The sequence below is a fragment of the Taeniopygia guttata genome, chromosome 3 (genome assembly GCF_048771995.1).
Source record: "Taeniopygia guttata chromosome 3, bTaeGut7.mat, whole genome shotgun sequence".
Taxonomy (NCBI): domain Eukaryota; kingdom Metazoa; phylum Chordata; class Aves; order Passeriformes; family Estrildidae; genus Taeniopygia; species Taeniopygia guttata.
Genome location: NC_133027.1, coordinates 36,373,573 through 36,395,472, shown reverse-complemented (window position 1 = coordinate 36,395,472; position 21,900 = coordinate 36,373,573). Strand labels below are relative to the sequence as shown.

At 39.7% G+C, this 21,900-nt stretch overlaps 1 protein-coding gene across 1 annotated transcript; it reads right to left on the bottom strand.

The window, feature by feature from the left end:
• Positions 1–466: 466 nt before the first annotated feature.
• On the bottom strand, positions 467–20,243 carry LOC140683522 (hormonally up-regulated neu tumor-associated kinase-like). The gene is made up of 8 exons (XM_072926117.1): positions 19,941–20,243; positions 18,694–18,986; positions 14,394–14,449; positions 13,136–13,274; positions 11,480–11,607; positions 9,226–9,361; positions 7,581–7,758; positions 467–703 (listed from the first exon to the last, which is right to left on the bottom strand). Exons 1-8 carry the CDS (start codon positions 20,190–20,192, stop codon positions 467–469), a joined length of 1,419 nt encoding a protein of 472 aa, XP_072782218.1. The 5' UTR covers positions 20,193–20,243.
• Positions 20,244–21,900: the final 1,657 nt, after the last annotated feature.

Genomic DNA, 21,900 nt, shown 5'->3' with positions numbered 1-21,900 from the left:
GTACTAGGCATCTTCTATATTTTTGAGACTGTGGAAAATTATCTCATGAATATGAGTACAACCACTCATTGAGCATAGTGAAGTTGTGACACTTGCACCATGCTCATGTTCATCCTGGAAATGTAAATAAATGCTCTTTTTTACTTATAAATATCTGTTCTTGGCAGTGGCTTAGAGTCACTGTCTCAGGGTTACTCAATAGAGGAAATAACCTACACGTGGACATGGAACAGTTATTTGTGGTTTGTATCTGCAGAGTATGCACTGGATCAGGTGTTCATCTGCTAATTACTTCACCTGATCAAAATTAAATCGATCACCAGATTTGGGCCTGAGAAACAATTGATCAAAATACTCACAATTTCAGAACGAAATGCGAAGATATTTCTATAGCATTTTCAGGAATTGTGTTCCTTTTTTTCCTCAGACAGATATGTTTTACCCTTTTGAACTAACATGCTGAGGCTTATTTCAGAACAGTACCTTTTGACAAGTTTTCTTGGTTTTCCAATGCAATTGTGATCTCATCTTCTTGAACAGCATTTGGCACTGCCAGGGTTAGTACAGTAGGAAATGCCCTATTGCCATAATTTCTGAGGTTTTCCAGAGTGTCCATTTCAGCCTTCTGGGAAATCTTAGTTTCTGACTCCTTATTCAGCTGTTTATCAGGATCAATACTGTGTTTTTCTGCTTCATGTTCCCTCTGTAAAATGATCAGACACCATTTGATTTGAAGGGAACAAAAAACTTTAAAAGAAATCACACTATATGGTGTAATAGGAAATCTTGTCTTCACACAAGCCTTAGTTATACACATCAGTATTTAACCTGAACAGACCCTATGGCAGAGGTTCTTCCTGAAACCCAGCTGTACATGGGCTGGCAGACCCTTCTCTTTACCACACAGGCTGTAGGGAGAAAGTTTTAATGAAAATCCATTGGATACTAGAATGCCATCTTTGGAAAGACCATGGCACTTCCTTTGAGGCTTATGACTCACAGAGTCTCCCAAGATGTGTAAGGAAGGTCAAGGTACCACAGAGCTCATGCTGCAGAGCAGAAACATCGCAGAATGCTGTCTGCCACTCCCTGATCCTGAAGGAAGATTGTCATGGGCAAGTTGCCATTTGCTGTGAGGGCAAATAGTCAGCACAAGACTAGAAAACATCTGGGGAGGTTTTGCAGTGGAATTGCAGCAGGAAGACCTCCATGGATCTGTGGTAACAGGACCGTTCATCCCAAAAAGAACATGAGCTTCACGACTCACTCCTTGCTGCAGTACCACTTCCCTCACTCCTACAAGCATCTTTCATGCATGAGGGATAAGTTCTCATATGGAGGTCCTTTGCTTATCCTATGATCCAAATTTTCAGAGTCCTCATGCACACTGAGTTTCCGTTACCAAAAGCTTGTGAAAATGCAAGGGCTATTAAATATAACATTAGATTTAAAATTTATATAATATTTTTTCACAAGGAGAACACTTCACAAGCATAGCAAAGAATAGAGGAAAGAAATCCCTTCCTACAAAACCAAGTCCTGTGGTGAGCTGACTGCTTTGTGTGCTGCTTCGTTCATGGAACATCTCCCTTCAGGTCTGGCACCCCTGAAAAAGAAATTTCTGAAATGTATTTTCTGAAACCAAGACAACTACCCACGTGGATATTCCAGTCCAATACCAAGCTTTTTTTGCTGCTCTCCATATCCTCTTTGACATACTCACTTCATTGTTGCATGGCTACTACTTCAAGGATTATCTCTAGTGACTTGAATTTTTTGCAGCCACCCCCACATAATACAAACTTCTTGTTTCCAGAATCAGAGAGGTAATTAAGTTTACTATTGTGCGCTTATCTTTTTAATTGTTTTCTTCTAATCTTTGTGTTGCAAAGTGCTCCCCTTATGAAAAACATGTTTTTAATCTAACATGTAATTTTTAAAAGTGAGTGTAATTTGTGGAGAAAAGACACTTTTGATAGGTTGAATGTATTTTGTGAGTTAGCAAAAATTTTTAGAAAAATTTGAAGGGCCCCAAACCTCAAGTTTGTGGGAACACCCCATCCTTCCTATGTACTTGTATTACCTGATCAAAATTAGGGAAATTATTTTAAGAGTATTTATAAAAAGAAATAAAATATATTTAAGTTGACAACATATTGCTAAAACCACACTAGATCAATTGGGAATTTGAGATGTCATAAGTATTTTAGGCTATGCAGTCAAATAGTCTCCCAGGATTTTACACACTGCTAGTTAAGAAAACAAATTTTCATCTTACATTTTGCAAGCTGTCACCTTATATACAGTATATCAGAAAACTTGCCATGACTGGTTTTACTGCCAGACCTCTTAAGAGCTAATTGGTTAAGCACCTGGGCAGGAAGCTTTTTGGCAGAAATGCTATTTTCTGCAAGGACTAGCTATAAAGTTCTGGATGGCAAATTGTAATCATTAAGGCTCCCTCTTCCACAGCAGAACACATAAAATGTAAATACATTGCTTGGAGAAACTATGATGCATAAAAGGACAGGCTGTGTTTTAAGTTTATCCAATGACTTATGGCTCAAATTTGTACATGGAAAGGATCTTATGCTTTTTTAAGGGTAAAGCTTTCAACAGACTTTTCTAATTGCAGCCAGAAAAATGAGAATCACATCTGTTTGCATCCAACAAAACTATTATTTGCATGTTCAGCTGCTAACTTCTGTATACAAGGAAATGGTGCAAATACAATGACTCATACTGGTTTTTCAAATGCAGGGGGTTTGTACATGAAAAGTAATTTCCACTAACTTTTTTCAGTTTTAGATTAGAATTTCTTCTGAAAATTTTTCCCCAGGAAATTGTATGTTTCTTGGTATTGTGTAAAAAAGCAGGGCATATTCTGCTGCCTGGAATGGGTTGAATGTACTGTTTTGTGAATATGCATTTGAATTCCAAACAATGTCTAGGCTGATTGTGTTGGTAGAATATTTTATTGCTTTTTATTCATAGGCATTATCATGAATGCAATTACTTTTCTGTTTGTGTTGATATTTGATATGCTTTGTTCTTTTTTGACAGAATATTCAGGAGAGCCAGGAACCAACTTTTTCTACTAGTCACTTGGAGGAGAAGAGGTTTCTAACGTGCTCAAAAATACTGGAGTATTTTTTTTACTATAAAATTGTTCTTCTATAGATATTTTCATCCTGTAAATATCCCTTTTCATAGGCAGACAGAAATATGCAATAATCTTTATGGTCCTAGAAAGAAATAGTGTAAATAAATGGCAACTAGTTTTCAGGTTTCTTCATTTTACCTGTTACTTGTTACAGGTAACAACTTACTTGTCTGTTTCCATAATTTAGATTTTATTTATATGCAGATTCTAATTTTTTTTTTAAATTTTGTACACACAAGCTGTCTTGTTGAGCTCAGTGAAACTATCCATATCCTTAAAGTTAAAGCAGATGCATACATTTGCAAGACCTGGAGAGCTGAAAGGAAATAATGTGATTTAAAGATGGATCACACACTGCTAGTAATAAATAGCAAATAGTTGGCTTTATACAGAATATAGAGAACATCTATCTATGCATTTAGAAATATCCTTGGCATAATTTATAACACAAATATCAAGTACTCATGCTGTTGTAATTAAGCTCTAGTAACATCAGGATCTCAAAAAGAAGATTAATAAAAAGTGGGAAATTTCCCCCTTGCATTCGGTTGACAATCTTTACTCTTCCTCAGTTTCAGCTCTCTGTGGCTGGGTGGTCAAAGAAGTGCATTGCAGCCCGCCAAAGAGGTGGTTGAATTTGGTCTCTTTTAGATCAAAGCAGAGAATCCTCCCCACAAGATAATCCCCTGCCAGCTGCCTCTTTCGAGAGCTGTGCCAGTGCAGCATGGGCCAGTCTCCAGGGAAGCTGGGGGCTGCTCTTGGCTTTGCCTCTGCCCAAAAACGTCATGCCACCCGTGTAGGGCTCCGCCTTGGGATCCAAGAGATGCATTCTTTCTTTTCCCTATATACTTTGCGTATGCTTAGGGCTAAGTTTTGCCATTGTGCAAGTATGTGCATAAAGTAGCTTTAGCTGAAGAACAGGCCAGAGGACACTGGAAAAATATGAGCATTGATTGAGTAAGAATGCCCAGCTTGATTTCTTAGCCAGCCTTCCTCTCTCTCTTCCCTGTTTTTGCACAAATTCCAGCCTTGCTGGGAAATACGAATATTATTGAATGTTGGAGAAACTGGTATAAAGTGGTAGCACTGATAGCCATAGTTTAAAAGAGCTCCTGAGGAGGTCTGATTGCACAGGTTAATTATCCAAAAAGCTTGAATAAGAAACAATCAAGAGATCATTATTATCTGCAAAAAGTTGCAAAGCCTAAAACTAGAAAGGGAGAAATATTAGTTTTCATAATAGAGAAGAAGGCAAGAGGGAATAGAGGGACAAAAATAAGAAAAAAGTTAGGTAGAGTGATTATCTATGGAAAAAACAGTGAGTTTACCAAAGTCTTAGATAACAGAATGATCTCTAAACTGTGCTAGTAGCAAGCTTTTTGTTCATGACTTTACAAACTTTGTGCTGATGGAAAAAGGAAAACAAACCTTTAACAACATGAAAAGATGGTATAAATGGGTCTGTTCTAATTTCCTAATTTGTATGTCTTAGTAACAGATATTGGAAGGTATTATTTGTGGCAGAATCCACTCTGCCAAATTTAGACATTTATCTTGTGCCTGTATTTGAAGTTCTCAGCAAAGATGCCCTACTAAAAGTGAGTCATTTCCCTGTGCAACCATCAAAGGGAGATTCTGTCTGCAAATTTAAGAACTCCCCGCACTGATCATGTGAAAATTTGCACACCGGCGTGATTCTGTGGTGCAAAAGAAAGCTCTACACACCTGGGAGCTGTGGGGAAGGGGTAGAAACGGGGAGTTGTGCTATGACACAGTTTAATAGACCCCAGGGTGCTTATCCAGTTTACAAGCTTAGATGTGCCCCTGCTGAGTTTAGTCCAGCAAGGGAAGTGCAAAGTCCTGCTCTTGGGGAAGAGCAACCCCAGGCACCAGCACACGCTGGGCCACCGGGCTGGAAAGCAGCTGGAGGTCCTGGTCAACACCAAGCTGGCCACGAGTCAGCAATGTGGCCCTGCTGCAGAGAAGGCTGGTGGCATCCTGGGCGGCAATAGGAGCTGCCAGTGCTGCCAGCAGGTTGAGGGAGGTGATTCTGCCCCTCTGCTCAGCAGTGATGAGGCCACACCTGGAGTGCTACATCTGGTTCTGTGCCCCTCAGTTGGAGAGACATGGACATACTGTAGAGAGTTCTGGGCCACAGAGATGATTGAGAGACTGAAGCACACACAGGAGTTTCCCTCTGAACATCAAGAAAGTAGTTTTTCACTGTGAGGGTGACCGAGCACTGCCACAAGTAGCCCAGGGATGCTGGTGTTCATCCTTGGAGACAATAAAAAGCTGTCCAGATATGGTTCTGGGCAACCATCTGTAGGTGGCTCTGCTTGAGCAGTGGGGTTAGATCAGATGGCTCCCAGAGATCCCGCCCAACCTCAGCCTGTCTGTGATGCTGTGATTTTGTGAAAGTCATTATCGTTTTGAGCTGGAAGCTGGTCAGATTATTTTGCATCAGTACTGGTTTGGTTTCAAACTGGAAATTGTCGAGGAGAGGAGAGGAGAGGAGAGGAGAGGAGAGGAGAGGAGAGGAGAGGAGAGGAGAGGAGAGGAGAGGAGAGGAGAGGAGAGGAGAGGAGAGGAGAGGAGAGGAGAGGAGAGGAGAGGAGAGGAGAGGAGAGGAGAGGAGAGGAGAGGAGAGGAGAGGAGAGGAGAGGAGAGGAGAGGAGAGGAGAGGAGAGGAGAGGAGAGGAGAGGAGAGGAGAGGAGAGGAGAGGAGAGGAGAGGAGAGGAGAGGAGAGGAGAGGAGAGGAGAGGAGAGGAGAGGAGAGGAGAGGAGAGGAGAGGAGAGGAGAGGAGAGGAGAGGAGAGGAGAGGAGAGGAGAGGAGAGGAGAGGAGAGGAGAGGAGAGGAGAGGAGAGGAGAGGAGAGGAGAGGAGAGGAGAGGAGAGGAGAGGAGAGGAGAGGAGAGGAGAGGAGAGGAGAGGAGATGTCATTCATTTCCTCATTAAATTTCCCCTCTTTTCCTCCTTGCTCTACCAACGGTTTCATTCTGCCTGGGTGCAGATGTATTTACTAGGACTTCAAAACAATATTTTTTAGTGTTATTAACTTACAATCAGAGCTAATTTAAGGGTCTGTGCTTGAATCCAGGTTGAGTCTCTGCCTTAAGAAGGCATTTTGGATGTCAGGAGTGGCAGGAAGTATCACAGACCCTTAATCAGCTTGGAACTTTATGTAACCGATCACTTCCCTCTTCCACCCGGGTAAGATGCTGAAAGAGGTCATGCATGACATGAAACACTGCCACTTGCCTGGAAGGCTAGATCTCTGCTGGCTGTAAATCAGCTTGATATCCAGAGGTATTAGAAATCTGGTCAATAGCCTTCACAATATGGGTCTTTTTGAGTGACTTATGTGTTAGCAGATCCTACTTAAAATCGTAATATGAAAAAATTCGCATATGTGAAGAAAAGCCTCCTCTCCCTAAGCATGCACACACACACTCTCCAACTCATATTTTTGAGTTATGGCTCTGTCTGCAGACACTGCACAGACTGTTGTGACCTTGGGGCTGTGTGCTGGCATGGAGATCTGGATCTGCTCAAGCTCATCTGAATAATTTCTAGAGGAGTCAACTGGACCTTCTCAAAATACAGCTTCTCCAGGGTGAAGGCTTTGAATGGGAGGCTAATCGCTAATGTGTGTGTTTTTGTAGCTGAAACTTTTCCCATTGCACTTGTGTGTTAGAAGCTGGAATTTGGCTTCCTGTCTGCCTAGTTTCTGCCTGAAGCAAAATTTTTATGGCTGAGCTGTGAACCCCTTAGTGGAGACGGTTGTAAAAGAAAAGCTTACAGCCTTTTTGACTAATTGTGGCCTTACCAATGATTACCATAATTTTTTGAATTTATTTTTAAAATGTTTATCCTCTCTGATCTCACTCCATGTTCCTGAGTGAGGTGGAGCTGAAGTGTGAGAATAAGGTACAGGGGTAAAAAATATGAAAAAAAAAGATGCTTGGAAAAGATTTTACAACTTTCACAGCTTCCCACTCACCTCCCCAGACTTTGGATTAAACCCTCACAGACCAGTCGGAAAGGAAAGGGATGGAGAGGTCACTGAGATGCTAATGCTCCTTTTCCCAGTGGAAAAGTAATTTTATATGTAAAACAAAATAAGTCTCAATCCCATTACAACCAGCAGCTCATTAAAAAAATTAATTAGTCATAAAAAAGATATATTTATCTCTGGGAATAAAAAAATATCTCATAAATTAATCACCTCTGAGAATGCCAGAATGTAGGTTTCTTGAAACTGCACTTGGATCTTCAATTTCATAGCTATTTTTTAATGCATCTTTCCCATTCCTTGGATGCACACCTTTTTCATGTGTGCTGCATAACTGCTGCATTGTTCCTTATAAAAATCCAGGGAGCACTTTATGCTTCTTATGACAGTAATATCTTACCTGAGCTCTTTTGCAGTCTTTCTGGTACCTGAGCAGTTTCTTCAGCAATAAGCAATAAGAAGACATGGCAGGAGAGGGTCTGTTATTTATTAAACTGTTGACAACTTCTGAAAGACTGAACTCCATAACGTCTGTCATGTAGTTTAAAACTACAGGATTCAATCCACTGAGGCAAAATCTAAAATATTAGGAAAAAGTATTTTAATACAAATGATGCGACCAGGTACAATAGCAGAATTTACAGTAAGCAGACAGTACACTTCTTGTGGTGCAGCTGGAGTTGGCTAAATTGCTTTTATAGGCAAATTATGATGCACAGTTGTGCAATAATCTTCTTGTCTGGCTATGCTAACTTCACTGCTGGGCTGAGGCTCTGTTACTGCATCATTAAACATCCTATTGTTGATATAATTGATTACTCTGAAAGGACACCCACCAGGATTAAGCCTGAAAATCAAAATATGGAAAACAGCATTTTCTCATTTTAATCAAGTGTGTGTATTTCAATTCTCAGTACAGTTGCCTCAAATGGATTAAAAGGGAGATTGTGTGCATGTATGTAAGAAGACAGAAAAGTAGCAAGGGCAGGAAAACTTGGGAAGACAAAAGAGAATGAAAGAAAGTACGGTAGGATTCTAATTTTTATATAAATCGGATTGTGAAATAAAGCATGTTTTGTTATAAGGATAATTGTTTTACTCATGGGCTTCTGTGAGTAGTAAAGTCTAAATCATCCTTAGATTATAAGACTCCTGAGACATTTTTTCAAACTTCAGAATGAATGAGAACAGACAGGTGAGGGAAGGAAGGAGGGCAAAGTCAGGAGCAATGGGCAATTCTCACAGAAACTGCACATAGATTTCTAACAGTTCTGGCTGTGACTGGCAGTGGATCACCATGGTAGGAAAACCTGCTAAGTGTCCTCTAGACACCAATGCAGATGGTGCAGATTTCACAGGCCAAATTATTCTCTTTTTCAATTAGTGTGAAATACTGACCTTTTCAGAACAGTTTGGGAATAAAAGATGTGACCCATTACTAGCTACTTTCAGCAGTGAGTATGATGTAAAAGGTCCATTGTCGAATTAAGGCATTTAAAGACATGAAAAGTATGCTTTGCAGCTTCCCAATATGAAAGATGAATAACATCTTGAAAGTTTGCAACATTTGTGTGAAGTGTTATATTGTACATATCTTCAAAATTTTATAATAATCTTAAACCATAAAGTTTTGCTTTAAGAAAAAATGGAGACTAGTTAAAACCAGTTACAAAGATGGATGAGAATAAAAATTATTGGAATAACAAGAACTTTGGTGTAATATAAAAATATTTCCTCAGGTGGGCATGTGAGACCTAGTTTTGTAGGAAAGGATTAGAAGCACACTGAAATTAGTCACAGCTGTGAAGCATGTTAAGAACAAAATTATTAATACAATGGATATAAACATTTCCATAAGGATGTTTCCTTTTCAATAACATTTACCCATAATTAGAAGTGTTGATGTGGTGTTTTCTGAAGTAAAACTGTCATTTTGGAACAACACATAGTAGATAACAAAAATCTTCTAAAACAAACAAACAAAAGAATCCTAATAACTCTAATCCTGAAATCCCAAGGTAGAAGATAGATGTGACAACAGTTACCTGTTCTTGTAGGCAGCAGTGTTCAGTACTTTCCTGGTGAAACCTTCATTCAACCATTTGTCTTTTATTGCTTCTTTGACTCCAGGTCTCTTAGCAGGGTCGGGCTCAAGTAGAGACTGCATGAAGTGTACAGCTCCTGTGCAGTATTCCAAGAAAATGACTTGTTTGACAGTAATATTTCAATATCTGACCACTGCATATTTTTTTTTTATTTCAGAAATGGGGAACTTCCCCTGCTTCTGCACATTGTAAGAGCTTCAGGCAGAATTCAGTCTCTAGGGTTTTTCTTTGAGTCTGCTGTGGTCCCATAGGGTGACCCTTTTCTTCCAAGAACAGGGTGGGCAGTGGTAGCCAAACTATACTGGGGTGCCTGTGAGGGACCTTTGGATGCTGCTGGAGATACAGTACTGGAATTCTGTTCTTAATTTTCTTGATTTACCCCAGTGAATGCAGCCAATGACATCAGCAGTAATCTCAGCGTTTTGCTCACTCAACATTTGATCAGGCCTCTGAGAAGGGGCATTTCTGTGCCAGCTGACTGCACAGAAGTTATGTTCCTCACCCAAAGAAGCCAATTGCCTGGATAAAACTCTCTGTAATGAGGGATGGAGATGGACTCCTGTGCTCACATGATGTGTTGTCAATCACTCAGCTCCAACATTGCATAAAGTACCTTTTTTTTTTTTTTTTTTTAAATTTTTTTTTTCCTTGGGAAAACTACTGAATTCTTTCATATTCCTTGGAGAAGTGGACAAGTTTTGAAATTAACAAATGGCAAGTGAGCATTAAACTGGGAACATACTGCTCCTTTCACTTGTAATCTCCTTTAGAAGAATTTAGATCTAAAGCATGCAAAGCCAGTTTATTACCGCTCTCCTGCTCTCTCACTGAATTCCCAGTGGGCAAGAGAACAATGGAGTTACCCACAATCTTCCACTGACTGTGTGGGCTTTGTAGAAAAGCAGAGATAATGCATTTATTAGTAGAAGCTATAACAATAACATAAATAAGAAAAATAAGAAATAAAATAAATGTAGCTATGGAGGGATTCTACAGAAATGAAGCTGCTATCTGGCAACTGATCTCCAAAGAAAGAGAAATGAAAGACTAATGCACAGACATTCTTGACAGCAATGGTAGATATCCTTATTCCATTTACTAGGGAAGAGAAAGAAATTGAATCACCACATTATCTTAATTCTCCAGACTAGATCCAGCTAGCTTGGTCTGGAACTGTCTGCTGCTTCCCAGTGCTTGGCTGCAGGCAGCCACTGAAGCTAACCCTGGCTCCTAGGATCATTCTTGCCTAACATCACAGCCACGGTGCTCAAAACCATGGGGAGATCCGAACTCTGGCTGGTAGACAGCTGGGCAAAACATGTCTCATTCTGCTCTGCCTTCCCACTTGGTCAGTGAGGATAACAGCTGTGAGAAGGAGCCTAAGCCTGTGATGGTCAACAGAGAGGATGCTACTCCAAGTTGAGAGAAAATAAGGATTAAAGCCAGAGGTGTATAAGAATCATTGTAAAGCAGCAGAATTTTGAACTTTGAGGGAGTAAACCTTGTACTGCTGACTGGGAGTGAATGCACACCAATGTGAATTCTGGGGTTTAGAGCCATGGATTGTAATTCAGGCTAGAATTTTTGAGATCTTTTGCAGTTGTCCTAAAAATACTTCATTGAGTGTACGTCATTAAAGATTGTCAGTAAAATTAAGTGAAAAATGCTAAATTTTGGTTCTTTCTCATGCAAAATATGAACAGACTCTTCACAAAAATAGCCCTCCCATGTCTTTAATAATCTCAGTGTTGTAGGGTCTGTCAGTAGACAAAAGATAAGGTCTCCAGGAAAAAAATATCTAAAGTTTAGATAACTTATTTGTGGGAAAACCAGGAAAGAATGCCTGGCTGTGACACACAGCATGGGACATACTAAACATGGCAGTGTTCTCATTTGTTCTCATTTATTACAGAGCTGCTCCACTTATGTAAAAGCAATGCAGAATTTATTCCCCCTGTAAATAAGAACCAAGAATAAAGGTCTTTTCAAAAAACAACAACGTTCTTTTTCTTGTAGCCTGAGATAAAGTGATATTGCCACAGCCTCAAAAAAAGTTATTTCTAAATGCAAACAAAGCAACTGTGAAAGATACATCTTAATTTCCAAAAGGCTATGTTATGGCTAAATTCACATAATTACATGGGTTAAAACTTTTCTGCATCTGTATTTTTTTATAAAAACGGAAGTGCTTTACCGGGGGATATATCTGATGGAATAGGGCTGATTTCTCCAATTAACATCTTTTGATGTAGTTGCTTGATATTAAAAGGTTCCACCGTGAAGGGTAATGTGCCAGTTAGCATAGCAAAAATGCTCACACCTCTGTCAAAAGACAAGACAAACATCAGATCTCCATATAATGCTAATAAACAGTTATTTAAAAATTCCACAAAGCTATGAGTCAGTTTTCAGAGTTGCCTTCAGCATCACAAATGAGGCTACAAATTACCTCTAAGCAGAAATTTGTACTGACTACACATCTTACGCCTTTTTTATTTTGTGTAAATACCATTTTATCTAGAAAAGAATGTTGTGGGAAGTGTGCATAAAATAGAGTGTACAGTGAGTAATGGGAAAGCCTGCAGTGTTGAAAGTGGAGACCTGCTGTTTATTTTAAAAATAAGCTAATTGGAGTGACAGTGTAATGTACCCAGCCCATCAGAATAAAGCATTTTGGTTTGGAGGCTGAGTGACAACACGGAACTGGGACTGATGCAATAGATCTTGTTCCAAATAGTAATTCAGTTCTCTTGCTTTGCTCAGATTGCTAAATTAGGTGTGACTTATGCCTAGAAGGCTTTCGTTTGGTAACAGCTTGCTGTTGGCTAAAGACTTAAATCTGTAACTCTTGCAAAAGACTAACAGTGTGCTAGCAGCAATCAGCAAGCTTTGTGAAGGTTTGCCATTTAGTCTGGAAAAGTACCAACATTTGGAAAACTTGCCTAGCTGTACTGAGTTTGTGAACAGGGAGGCTTCCTTGAACCCTCTCCATGGTACTTCCTTGCTCCAGTTGAACTGCACCACCACAACAGAACTGTTCTTCACCATGGAGTGAATCATCGAACCATAGAATGGCCTGGGTCAGAGGAGTCTTAAAGACCATGCAGCTCCAATACCTCTGCTGAGTGATATTGAGTGATACCTTTCTCTAGACCAGGTTGCTCAGACCTCCCTCCAACTGTCCTTTACTATTTTTCTACTGAGCTCAGCAGAGATAATAATTTAAGGAATTATAAAGGGCCTCACTAAGGTATGGGTGAAAGTCTCATAGCTCTGTTGCTCTGTTATAGCCATATCTTTGGCCTGTGTGTCCCTGAGACTCAATTTTTCTGTACAGATTTTTTTTTTTAGGCAAAATACACCTTAGACAGAAAATGCCCATTTGTCAGTCCAGGGCTTTCAAGGAGTCTTATTTTGACAGAAGTTACTCAACTATCAGCTGAAACTGCTTGCCAGGTCAGGAGGGCAGGGGTGTCATTAGAGAGAGTTTTTATGTACAATTCTTCTTCTCACTTTTAACAGGTTCCTACATGCAGATATCTACCTTCTGCTGATTTCTCATAGCACAGGGTCTCTCCAGAATAGCATGTGTATTAATCATTCATTTTTTTCCTCCAGTGTTTCGCAATGGGGGCACATTTCAAGATACTCAGTTTGTTTTTTTTTCTGGCGACCCTTCCCTGATATTATTTTCTGATATATATTCCCTGATACTTTTTTTCTGGCAACCCTTCTCTGCTTCTGCTTTTAATACCCCAAAATTAAATGCTACCAACCCATTTATATCAGTCTTATCTAAACCAATTCATGCTGAGAGTGTTTCAATAAGTACATTTTTAGATCTACTTACATGGACCAGACATCTACTTTTGGACCATATTCCTTATGAGCAAGGAGTTCTGGGGCAGCATAAGCTGGACTTCCACACTGGGTATGTAACAGCTCCTGGGAGAGACCCTCAAACCTTGTAGTATTGCTCAGTCCAAAATCTGATAGTAACAAAGACAAAGGCAAATAAGTTTTAGTCTCTTTTGAAATTACTTTGACTTTACCAATTATCCAAAAATAGGAGAAAGACAAAACCAGCAGCTAGTTGTAGCATCTAATGATATCTCAGCTGTGGATGCCAATTAGGGTTTGAATAAACATGCCATGAATTAGCAGGGGCCTTACAGTGGAGCCATGGACCTGGTTTGTTTGATTTTGGTTTAATTATTTTGGTTTGCCTCTGTTGAGTGCATGAGCTTAACAACACAGCCACATTAGCATGGCTTAATGAGCTATGACATTGGGCTCAGCTCTTTGTGCTTTAGCCCATGGTAAATGTGGGGGAAAAGTGCTAATTTAAGCCTTTTTCTCTGTGTATATACATGTGTGTAAGTGGGAGGGAAGAGAAAGGTGTGATTATAAAGGACTGGCTGGCTATAAAACAGGGGTGAAGAGTTGGTGCCTTTTTTTCTCAGAGGTGTTAAGCTTTTAAAAGTTTGGGAAACACTGGGTTAAACATGTGGCTTCTTTAAGATTTAGCATCCCTTGTGGGGATTTTTCTGTGAAGTTTCTATAGAATAAAATTAGTGTTTCTCTGAGCTGTGTTAGCTGCTCAGTGCAAATCCTCTCATTTTTATAAATGTTTGCTTCACAGGCCTAGCAAGATTTCTGTTAGTGACCAAAACTATTTTTTTTTTTTTTAACACATAACAAATGATGAGGTCTCTAGCTGAAGTAATGACTTACCAGAAACTAATGTGTCCATACCTGTGTTTCACCCCAGAAGATGTATTTCTTTGTCTACAAATCACTTCTGCTAGGAACAGTTTTCTACACATAAAAGCTGTAGTTGTTTCTTGGTTCACTAGCAGCACACAAGGAGAAACAACAGGCAAAATTGTTTTCCTTGTTCTCTTAAAAATATGTTTAAGCCAAACTTCAAATAAACAAGCTGTTTAGTTATACTTCATAACTTGAATTCATTCTAAAAGCTCAAATATATTTATTGAATAGTCACAAGCTCACTCATCAAGTAAGGTGTTTGAACAGTAGCTGAAGCTGCACACAAAAAAAAAAAAAAAAAAGCGGAAAACAAGCCTCACAGATAGTAGTGTACCTACCAATGATTTTGATGTTGTTGTTCTCATCAAGAAGAAAATTTTCAATTTTTAGGTCCCTGAAATTAAGACAAAAAATAATGCCTGATTTCCCAGCTAAACATTTGCAGATAGTTTTTGGCAATAAAAAACCCAAAACTATAATTGAAATTATAACAATAGTTCTGCAAAGCTCTGCCTGCAATTGTAACAAGATCCTTATTCCCTCCTGAAGTTTTCAGTCAGGAAAATGAAAACTATCTGTATTTCAGGGAATATTTTATGAATATATATTTAAAATAAAGTATTGCATTTAGGAAATATGTTCTACTGATTTAGACTCTTTTTTAATGAATTGCATTTATTTCTTTTGAGTAAAAAAGTTGCACATATTGGACCACAGTTATTTTGCCTTTTTGAAGTACTGAGCACTGCTAAATATTTCTGACTTCTTTGCAAGTAAATCGTGCCTGGGAAATGAGAAGGATGAGAGAGGAACTGGAAAGTGAGATTTGCCTTGCTTGTAGAAGAGGGGAGATGTACCAGAGCTGTGTTGGAGATAGCTACCCTGAAAGTGAAGACATCTTCAGTGATGTTTGTGTAAACAGGATCAACCAGTATAAGCCACCCCCCTGCCAGGAGGATGTAATTCAAGCTGCAAGAAAAATGCTGGCTCAGGTACTTGTGTGAATATTTACATATTTCCAAATTAAAAGCGAAAGCCAGAATAATGCCTCATTGTGGGGAGTACCTGAAGTGGCAACTGAAATATTTGTTATCATGGAAGAGACCTCAGCCAGTGTAGTTTCAGAGTTGGGAGCCAGTTGAAGAGCCTGTGATGCTTTGCTAAATCATGGATTTCCCTCCCATCTGCTCTGAAACTGTGTAAGTGCTTTTTTGAGCTCTTGGAGGACAAACCAAAAGTGATGGGACCAAGGAACAAAGGCTGGATGGACTGGTGCTATATAAACAGCACTGCATTCCTGCAGGGGATCAAGCCTGGAGGTGGTCAGGATGGGTGGTTAAGGGGAGCATCCTTTTAACTTTGTGGCTCTGTATGGGACAGCATTGCATTCAAAACCCTGTGCTGCCCCAGGCTGAGAATGGGAATGGGGATAGTTCTAATGATATCTCTTTAATAAATTTTAATTTGAATGGCATATTCTCTGGAGTGGCAAATTAGCCAGTGCCCAAAAGTTCGGAGGTAGATTTAAAGCAAGTTTGTTCATAGCCTGCCCGTGTCATAACCCTGTACACTGAAATGCTGCAGTTTAAAACTATTTTTGTTTCAGGCTACTGCAAATCTGACATTTCTATTAGATTTAGCACCTCACAGTGCACTCTGATGACTTTTACTCACTTCCTTTAAGTAATATTATGTTGGATTGCTACAACTGCTGCTCTATAGGCTGAGAGGCTGAGTTGAGTGCTCAGAGAGTTAAAAAAATGCAGATTTTCTTGCCTGATAATGGTCACTATGAAAGTTTACATAATGTCAGAAGTTATCTTACATTAAAGGTACATCATGTTCTTTTTTTCCCCAAAGGAAACTTTCCAAGGAATGCTGTAAATTTAAGCAACACCATGATTTCTTTTTTCCTCATTCCCTTGGGGACTTCAGAGAGAGAGAGCCTAGAGGACAGCTTGTGATGTTTCTCCAGGACTTTGGTTCAGTAGAGATTCAAAGGGATATATGACATTTTTATAAGAAGGAAGGGAAAATATCCAGGGAAAACAGCCAGGAAAAATTAGGAACTGTACAAACAAATAAGTTACTGTCACCTTACAAGTGCCAGCTCTAGGGGTTGGTAGGTGACTGCACATGCACTACCTCAATCCAGTTGCAAGGCAGTGGGATTTAGCTTACACAACTTTATTTGAGGTTTGTAAGCTCAGATGCATTACCTCACCACTTGGCCATGTCCAGGGCAGGCATAGGGATAGTAAGCAGAACTTACTGATGAGTGTTCGTTTGTGGAGCTGTTGAGCCAGATCTTGTGCCTGAACCTTCTTATATCTGGCACAGTAAAATGCTGGGAGTCCATGCTCTGTCTTCTGGGCCATTTGGTGACTGTGAGAAAAGATCAGCCATGCTCTTGCATGGACAAGAAAAGTTACTACCTTTACTCTGAAATGTGAACTCAGTTTAACCTGTAAGGATTTGTTGCATCAGTGCTGATTTAAGTGATGAATTGGAGAAGCAAAGGTTAAGAAACCAAATAGCTATCTGAACACTGTTGAATTTCTGTTGAGATAAACCGATTTGGACTGAAAACAGCCACACATTTTTATCAAATATATTGTTAAGACAGTAGAAAACATTTTTTTTCTGAGATACATGCTGGGTTAAAAATCAGGAATGCCCATAAGACACTTTTGAGAAAAGTGAATTAAATTAGTGCATTCCTGAGTGATGAGCTATGAGATGAGACCCTACAATCAGCAGACACCTCAATTATTGGCATAGACCTAAGCACTGGCCCACAATTATCCATCCCATGAACTCATAACTAGTGTCATTCTACCAGGATCCTCCCCATGGATCAGCAGCTGTTCCCAACAGACAGCTCGGGAACCCTCCTTTCCTTGTGTTAAACCAGTGCAAGGAGTTGAGCTTTGCTTAGTGCTTAGATGGGAAAACCAGACAGGGTTTGTAAGGTAACTTTCCTACTTCTTCACTCATCTTTCTGGAAACACTGATGCCTTCTTTTCAGAAGAGGATACACCCAAAATGATCCTTGTTGATTTAACCTCTGCAGCCAGTTGCAATAAATCACTGCAGCTGGAGCTGGGTAGGGAAGCCCTTCCAGGTCCTTCCCAATCTGCTTCTGGTAAGAGGTCAAGGCCATAGCTCTGAATCTCAAAGCTAGCAGCAGGTCACGAGTTGTAGTATTGCTGACTGAACCTACACCTGTGACTGGGCTCCTGCCAGACCATGGAACTTCATAAAACCTATGACAAAGTGCTGGAGAGCCAGGAATTAATTTTCCTTTAGTAAGGGCAGTTTGATAGTAAATCAAGTCACTAGAGGAGCTCACACTACTTTGTACCTGTCTACTCTCAGGATATGCAGCAAAATTCTCTCTCACAAAGCTTTTCCAGCAAAGCTTGAACAACAGAAAAAGAAAGAAGTAGGGTGAAAAGTCAGGCTAGTCTCCAGCTCACTGTGAAGAATAATTCCAAACAAAAAGATGGGAACAGGACTTGAGAAATTAATGGTGAATGTCACCATGGGAAGAACATAAATGTTAAGATCGTGAGCAGTGAAGAAATGCTGTAAAATAGATTAGTTGGGGAACCAGCAAGTGAGGGTTGTCAGCCTGGACTAAATGGGTGAAGCCCCTTGGGTTTGTTTTCTGGGTTTTTTTGTTGTTTTCCACTTAAATACTCTAGGTCATACACTGACTATTTCTTTCTTGACCATTCCTTGTTAATTGACAAATCCAGTATAATGAAGTGCTGGATTGCAAGCATTTTGAGTCACAAAGCACTTGTAAATGCTGAGACATCACATTTACAGCGTATTTGTTTCATGGTTGCTGTAACGATGGAGTCAACTGGATTACTTCTTAGGTCCTCTGGGCTTTCTTGGCGAGTCTATTTACCATTTAAAATTAAGAATCTGATTGACTGTGAATCATTAAGTAAAACAGAAAAATGGTGGGAAAAAACTGTATATTGTCTATTCTTCCAGCTAAAATGGAAGTCTTTTTCTGCTGCTCTTGGCATACGTGCCAAGATCCCTGATAGAGGGGAAGATCAGCTCTCCTTCATGGGCTGCTCAGGTTCTTCTAGCAGTGACTGAAGTCATGACCAGTCCTCGTAATGCAGAGGCTAACATGGAGAATCATCAACTTGTCACAGACCCATATCTGCAGGACATGTCCTCCTGACAAGCAGTGGGCTGTGATTGCTTGGATTTCTGTTCTGAGTGACATATGGTTATTTTAATATGTTGTGGCTAACCAAAGCACAACAATATTTATATGCATAGCCATACTGAAATATTTGAATTAGATACACATTTGTCATGAACTAATTCTGAGATAATTGTGGCAAAGTACTGGTTTGTTGTGCTCATCAGTTCTTGTCCCTGGAATAAGTATCTTTTCTACTTTACTGCCCAAGGAGTTCATAACAACTCATAACAGTACTAACCACTACTGAGAATATGCTTTGTTTATATGAGCTGAGAAAACATAATATTCTTTGTAATGCCTGTTTTTATCATGGAAAAATACAGAAATGCTCTTGGTGAAGAAAAGTACTCCATGTTCTTGCACACTTCCTTTTTATACTGTTTGAAAAAGGAGAAACATCTTACCTGTGAACAATACCCTGGCAATGCAGGTACTCTACTGCAGACAGAATTTGCCTGGTGTATCTCCTTACTTCTTCTTCCACCAGCCTCTTTTTGTCACAAATTCTGTCCAGGAGGTCCCCCCCGAGGCACAGCTCCATCACCATGTAATAGGAGTTGTCAGTCTCCAAGGTCTCATATAGCTGAACAATGTTGGGGTGCTTAATCATCTGGTGTATCCGTGGCTCACGCTTCATGTTTTTTAAAACATAATAATCTTGCTTGGCTTTCCTTTTGTCAATGACTTTTATAGCTACCTAAATGGCAGTATATTTGCAAATTAGCAACAATCTTTGCAACAAGGATTAGTTTTCAGGAGGATATGGAATAAGATTATATGGGGGAGAGGCTTTTTTGGACAGGGTGTTGATAATCAGAATCACAGAGGGAGATGTTCCTGATGGAAGAATGTGCTTTTTATTTCTCTTGAAGGCCAAAACAAGAAGACTGAAGTTTGTCATCTCTGCCACTCCAATTGCTTTCATAAAGATGCATATATGAAATATTCTGAAATGCAAAAATCCCTTCATGTTTGACTTGTAACTGCATCCGAAACATACCACATTTTTTTCCTAACAAGTTCCCTTCTGACTTAGTCTAAAAGCCATTCCAGATACTGGCTATTATGGGCTGGGCTTGGTCTCTTTGCAGTTTAGGGAGCTAGTCAGACAGTATAGCTACTGAAGCCAAAAGAAAAGTTAAAGTCATGAAGTCACTTGCGAGTAACCCACCTTTCCACACTTGTGTCTGGTGGTGTGTTATTTTAGCCCAACTAAGATATCTGGAGATAACTGATGCCATCCATGTCCTGCCATATAAATATTTGCTGTTGGAAGGGTTGGCTTTTCATTCAGTGTTGTCCATAACTTTAAATATCAGACTCATGGCACTATTTGCTCAATGAGTATTAGGCAAAGCAGATCTGAAATTGTCTTTATGCCAGCATCCTTTTCTCTTTCAGCAGGAGGATATCTTTGTTGTCTATATTTTATAATTGTGAAAATAGTTGCACTCAGTACATATTCACACATGTGATTGATTATACGCAATAAACTGAATTTATGAGGTTAATTTATGAGGATAAGGTTCAGAGGATAATTCACTGAGTAGATTGTGGTTTTCAGATTAAACAGTCTGAATTTTTATGCCATAAATTAGTGTGAGGTTACTTGCAATTCCTAGTGCGTGCTACCCTCTTATTACAAGCTTACCTTCTCCCCTGTGGGGATGTGCAGTCCTTCCATCACCTTGGCAAAGGAGCCCTTGTTGATCATCTTGCCTACTAGGTAATTCCCGACTTGTTTGGAGTGAGGGAAAGTCTTCCCAGTCTCTTGGAGCATCTCGGTAAAAAAAGCAGGTATTTTTATATCGTTTAAGTTTTTCTGCCATTCTGGTAATATCTCATCCAAGTTGCCAGTATCTGTCATTTTGTCATCCAAGCCTGCTTTTGTTGCCATGAGCATCCCTGGAGAGCTGGACTTACACTGCTGTTTTCCAGATGTAGCTTCTGATTCACAGCAGATCCGGGCATTAGGTCTGAACATCTTGTGGTGCAAGTGCCATCCTGCTGATCACAGAGCAACTAATCATTTTCCTCTGAGACTCCAGGATTGTCAACTGATCCCTAGTTTGTGCACACAGATCTGCTCAAGCAGAACCAAGTGGTGGATTATTAACCTAACCTGATATACGATGCCAGTTAATGCCCCAGAGCTGCCAAGTCAGATGACACATTATCCCAGTCTTAGCCTGGAATATAAGGCTCCCTTCCTCCTAAAATAGTTCCCTAAACAGTGCAAGTTGCAAGTTGCAAGTTGCACCAAACAACCCAGTCACAATTTTCCTGACACACATATGGCTGGTGTGCAAGGACACAAATTTACTCTAAAAACACTGTGGTAGGATGAATGCAAAGCTGAGTTATGTACCTGATGTTGTGCAAGCACTTATATATTCCCTGTGTAAAACATATTTATGCACTTGTAGCACATTTAAGTACTGGTCTAGGTCTCACAGAGGTCTTTTGTGTTTCATGGGATATAATTCTTGTTCTCTGTTTGGTGGAGACTGTGCATATCTGTGGGTCTATGCGTGTGTGAGCTTTTTCCTCTGTACAACAATGATGGATTAAAAAAAAAAAAAAAAAAAAAGAGAGGCTTTTTCTTTCCTACAGCTGTTGTCTATCTATATCCATGTTCATCACCCAGGTTCTTTCCAAAGTCATGGAGAGAGAAAAGAGCTTTTCCAAAGGGTGCTTTCACATACCAGCAATTTGAGATGGGAGTTGCCAACTCTCTCCACTGACTACAGTGTTTGGGACCCAAAGCCCTTCTCAGAACTTAGTGTGATGACAAATCCTTTCTCCACCCTTCATCACTTGAAGCTGAAAAATAAACAGTGTCCTACTTGCCTGATTTGACTTACTTGTGAAGCTCACGAAGGTTAAAAATTTCCCAGGATGAGTGAAAATTAGAAGGATTTTTTTAAAAAAAGTGTTTATACTCCCAAATGGATTTACGGTATGCTTTGCAGTTCAAGATGTCCTGGGTGAGTTCAGAGCATTGCCACTTGCACACAGCTGCTTGCAGGCACAGAGCAAACACTTGCCTTTTAGTGTCTAACTAAAAGAAAAAGTCCCACTAGGTTGAACAGATCGTCACACTTTGAGATATATATATTGCCCTCCTGGAATGGGACTTAGGATGCTTTTAGCTTTTCATTACAGAAAGCCTGAAACAAATGAGGCTATTTTTTTAAGGGAAGAACAAGGAAATTTCCCTGATTTGTGCTTACTACTCTTTCCTGTCTTCCTAAATTGCTGTTCCTACTGAAAATAGGACAATAATGGTGAGGGGAACCACTGATTAGAACAGAAACCCCATATTTCTGGCACATTTCAGAAGAAAGGAAAAAACCTCTTAAAAATATAGCAAACATTTAAAACATGATAGCTAGCTAACTTAACTATTGCTGTTTTTGGGGAAAGTCCCAGCCCAACACCTTTAAAAATGTTGAAATCAAAAAGCTTCCAAATACCTTTCAAAGTTTGGGGTTTTTTTTGGCAGAGTGGAGGATTTAAAAACGGGGGGTAGGGCAGAAGGAGCATAAGAGAGTCCATCTCTCTGTTAGGGAGTCAATGGATATTGATCACAAGCCAAATGAAGCTGAAAT

Coding starts and splice junctions, on each gene's coding strand:
- LOC140683522 (XM_072926117.1), bottom strand. CDS start 20,192: ATGCTCATGGCAACAAAAGCAGGCTTGGATGACAAAATGACAGATACT. Junction 18,987..19,940: donor ACATCCCCACAGGGGAGAAG/GTAAGCTTGTAA, acceptor ACTGCCATTTAG/GTAGCTATAAAAGTCATTGA. Junction 9,362..11,479: donor TCCATCAGATATATCCCCCG/GTAAAGCACTTC, acceptor AATACTGCACAG/GAGCTGTACACTTCATGCAG.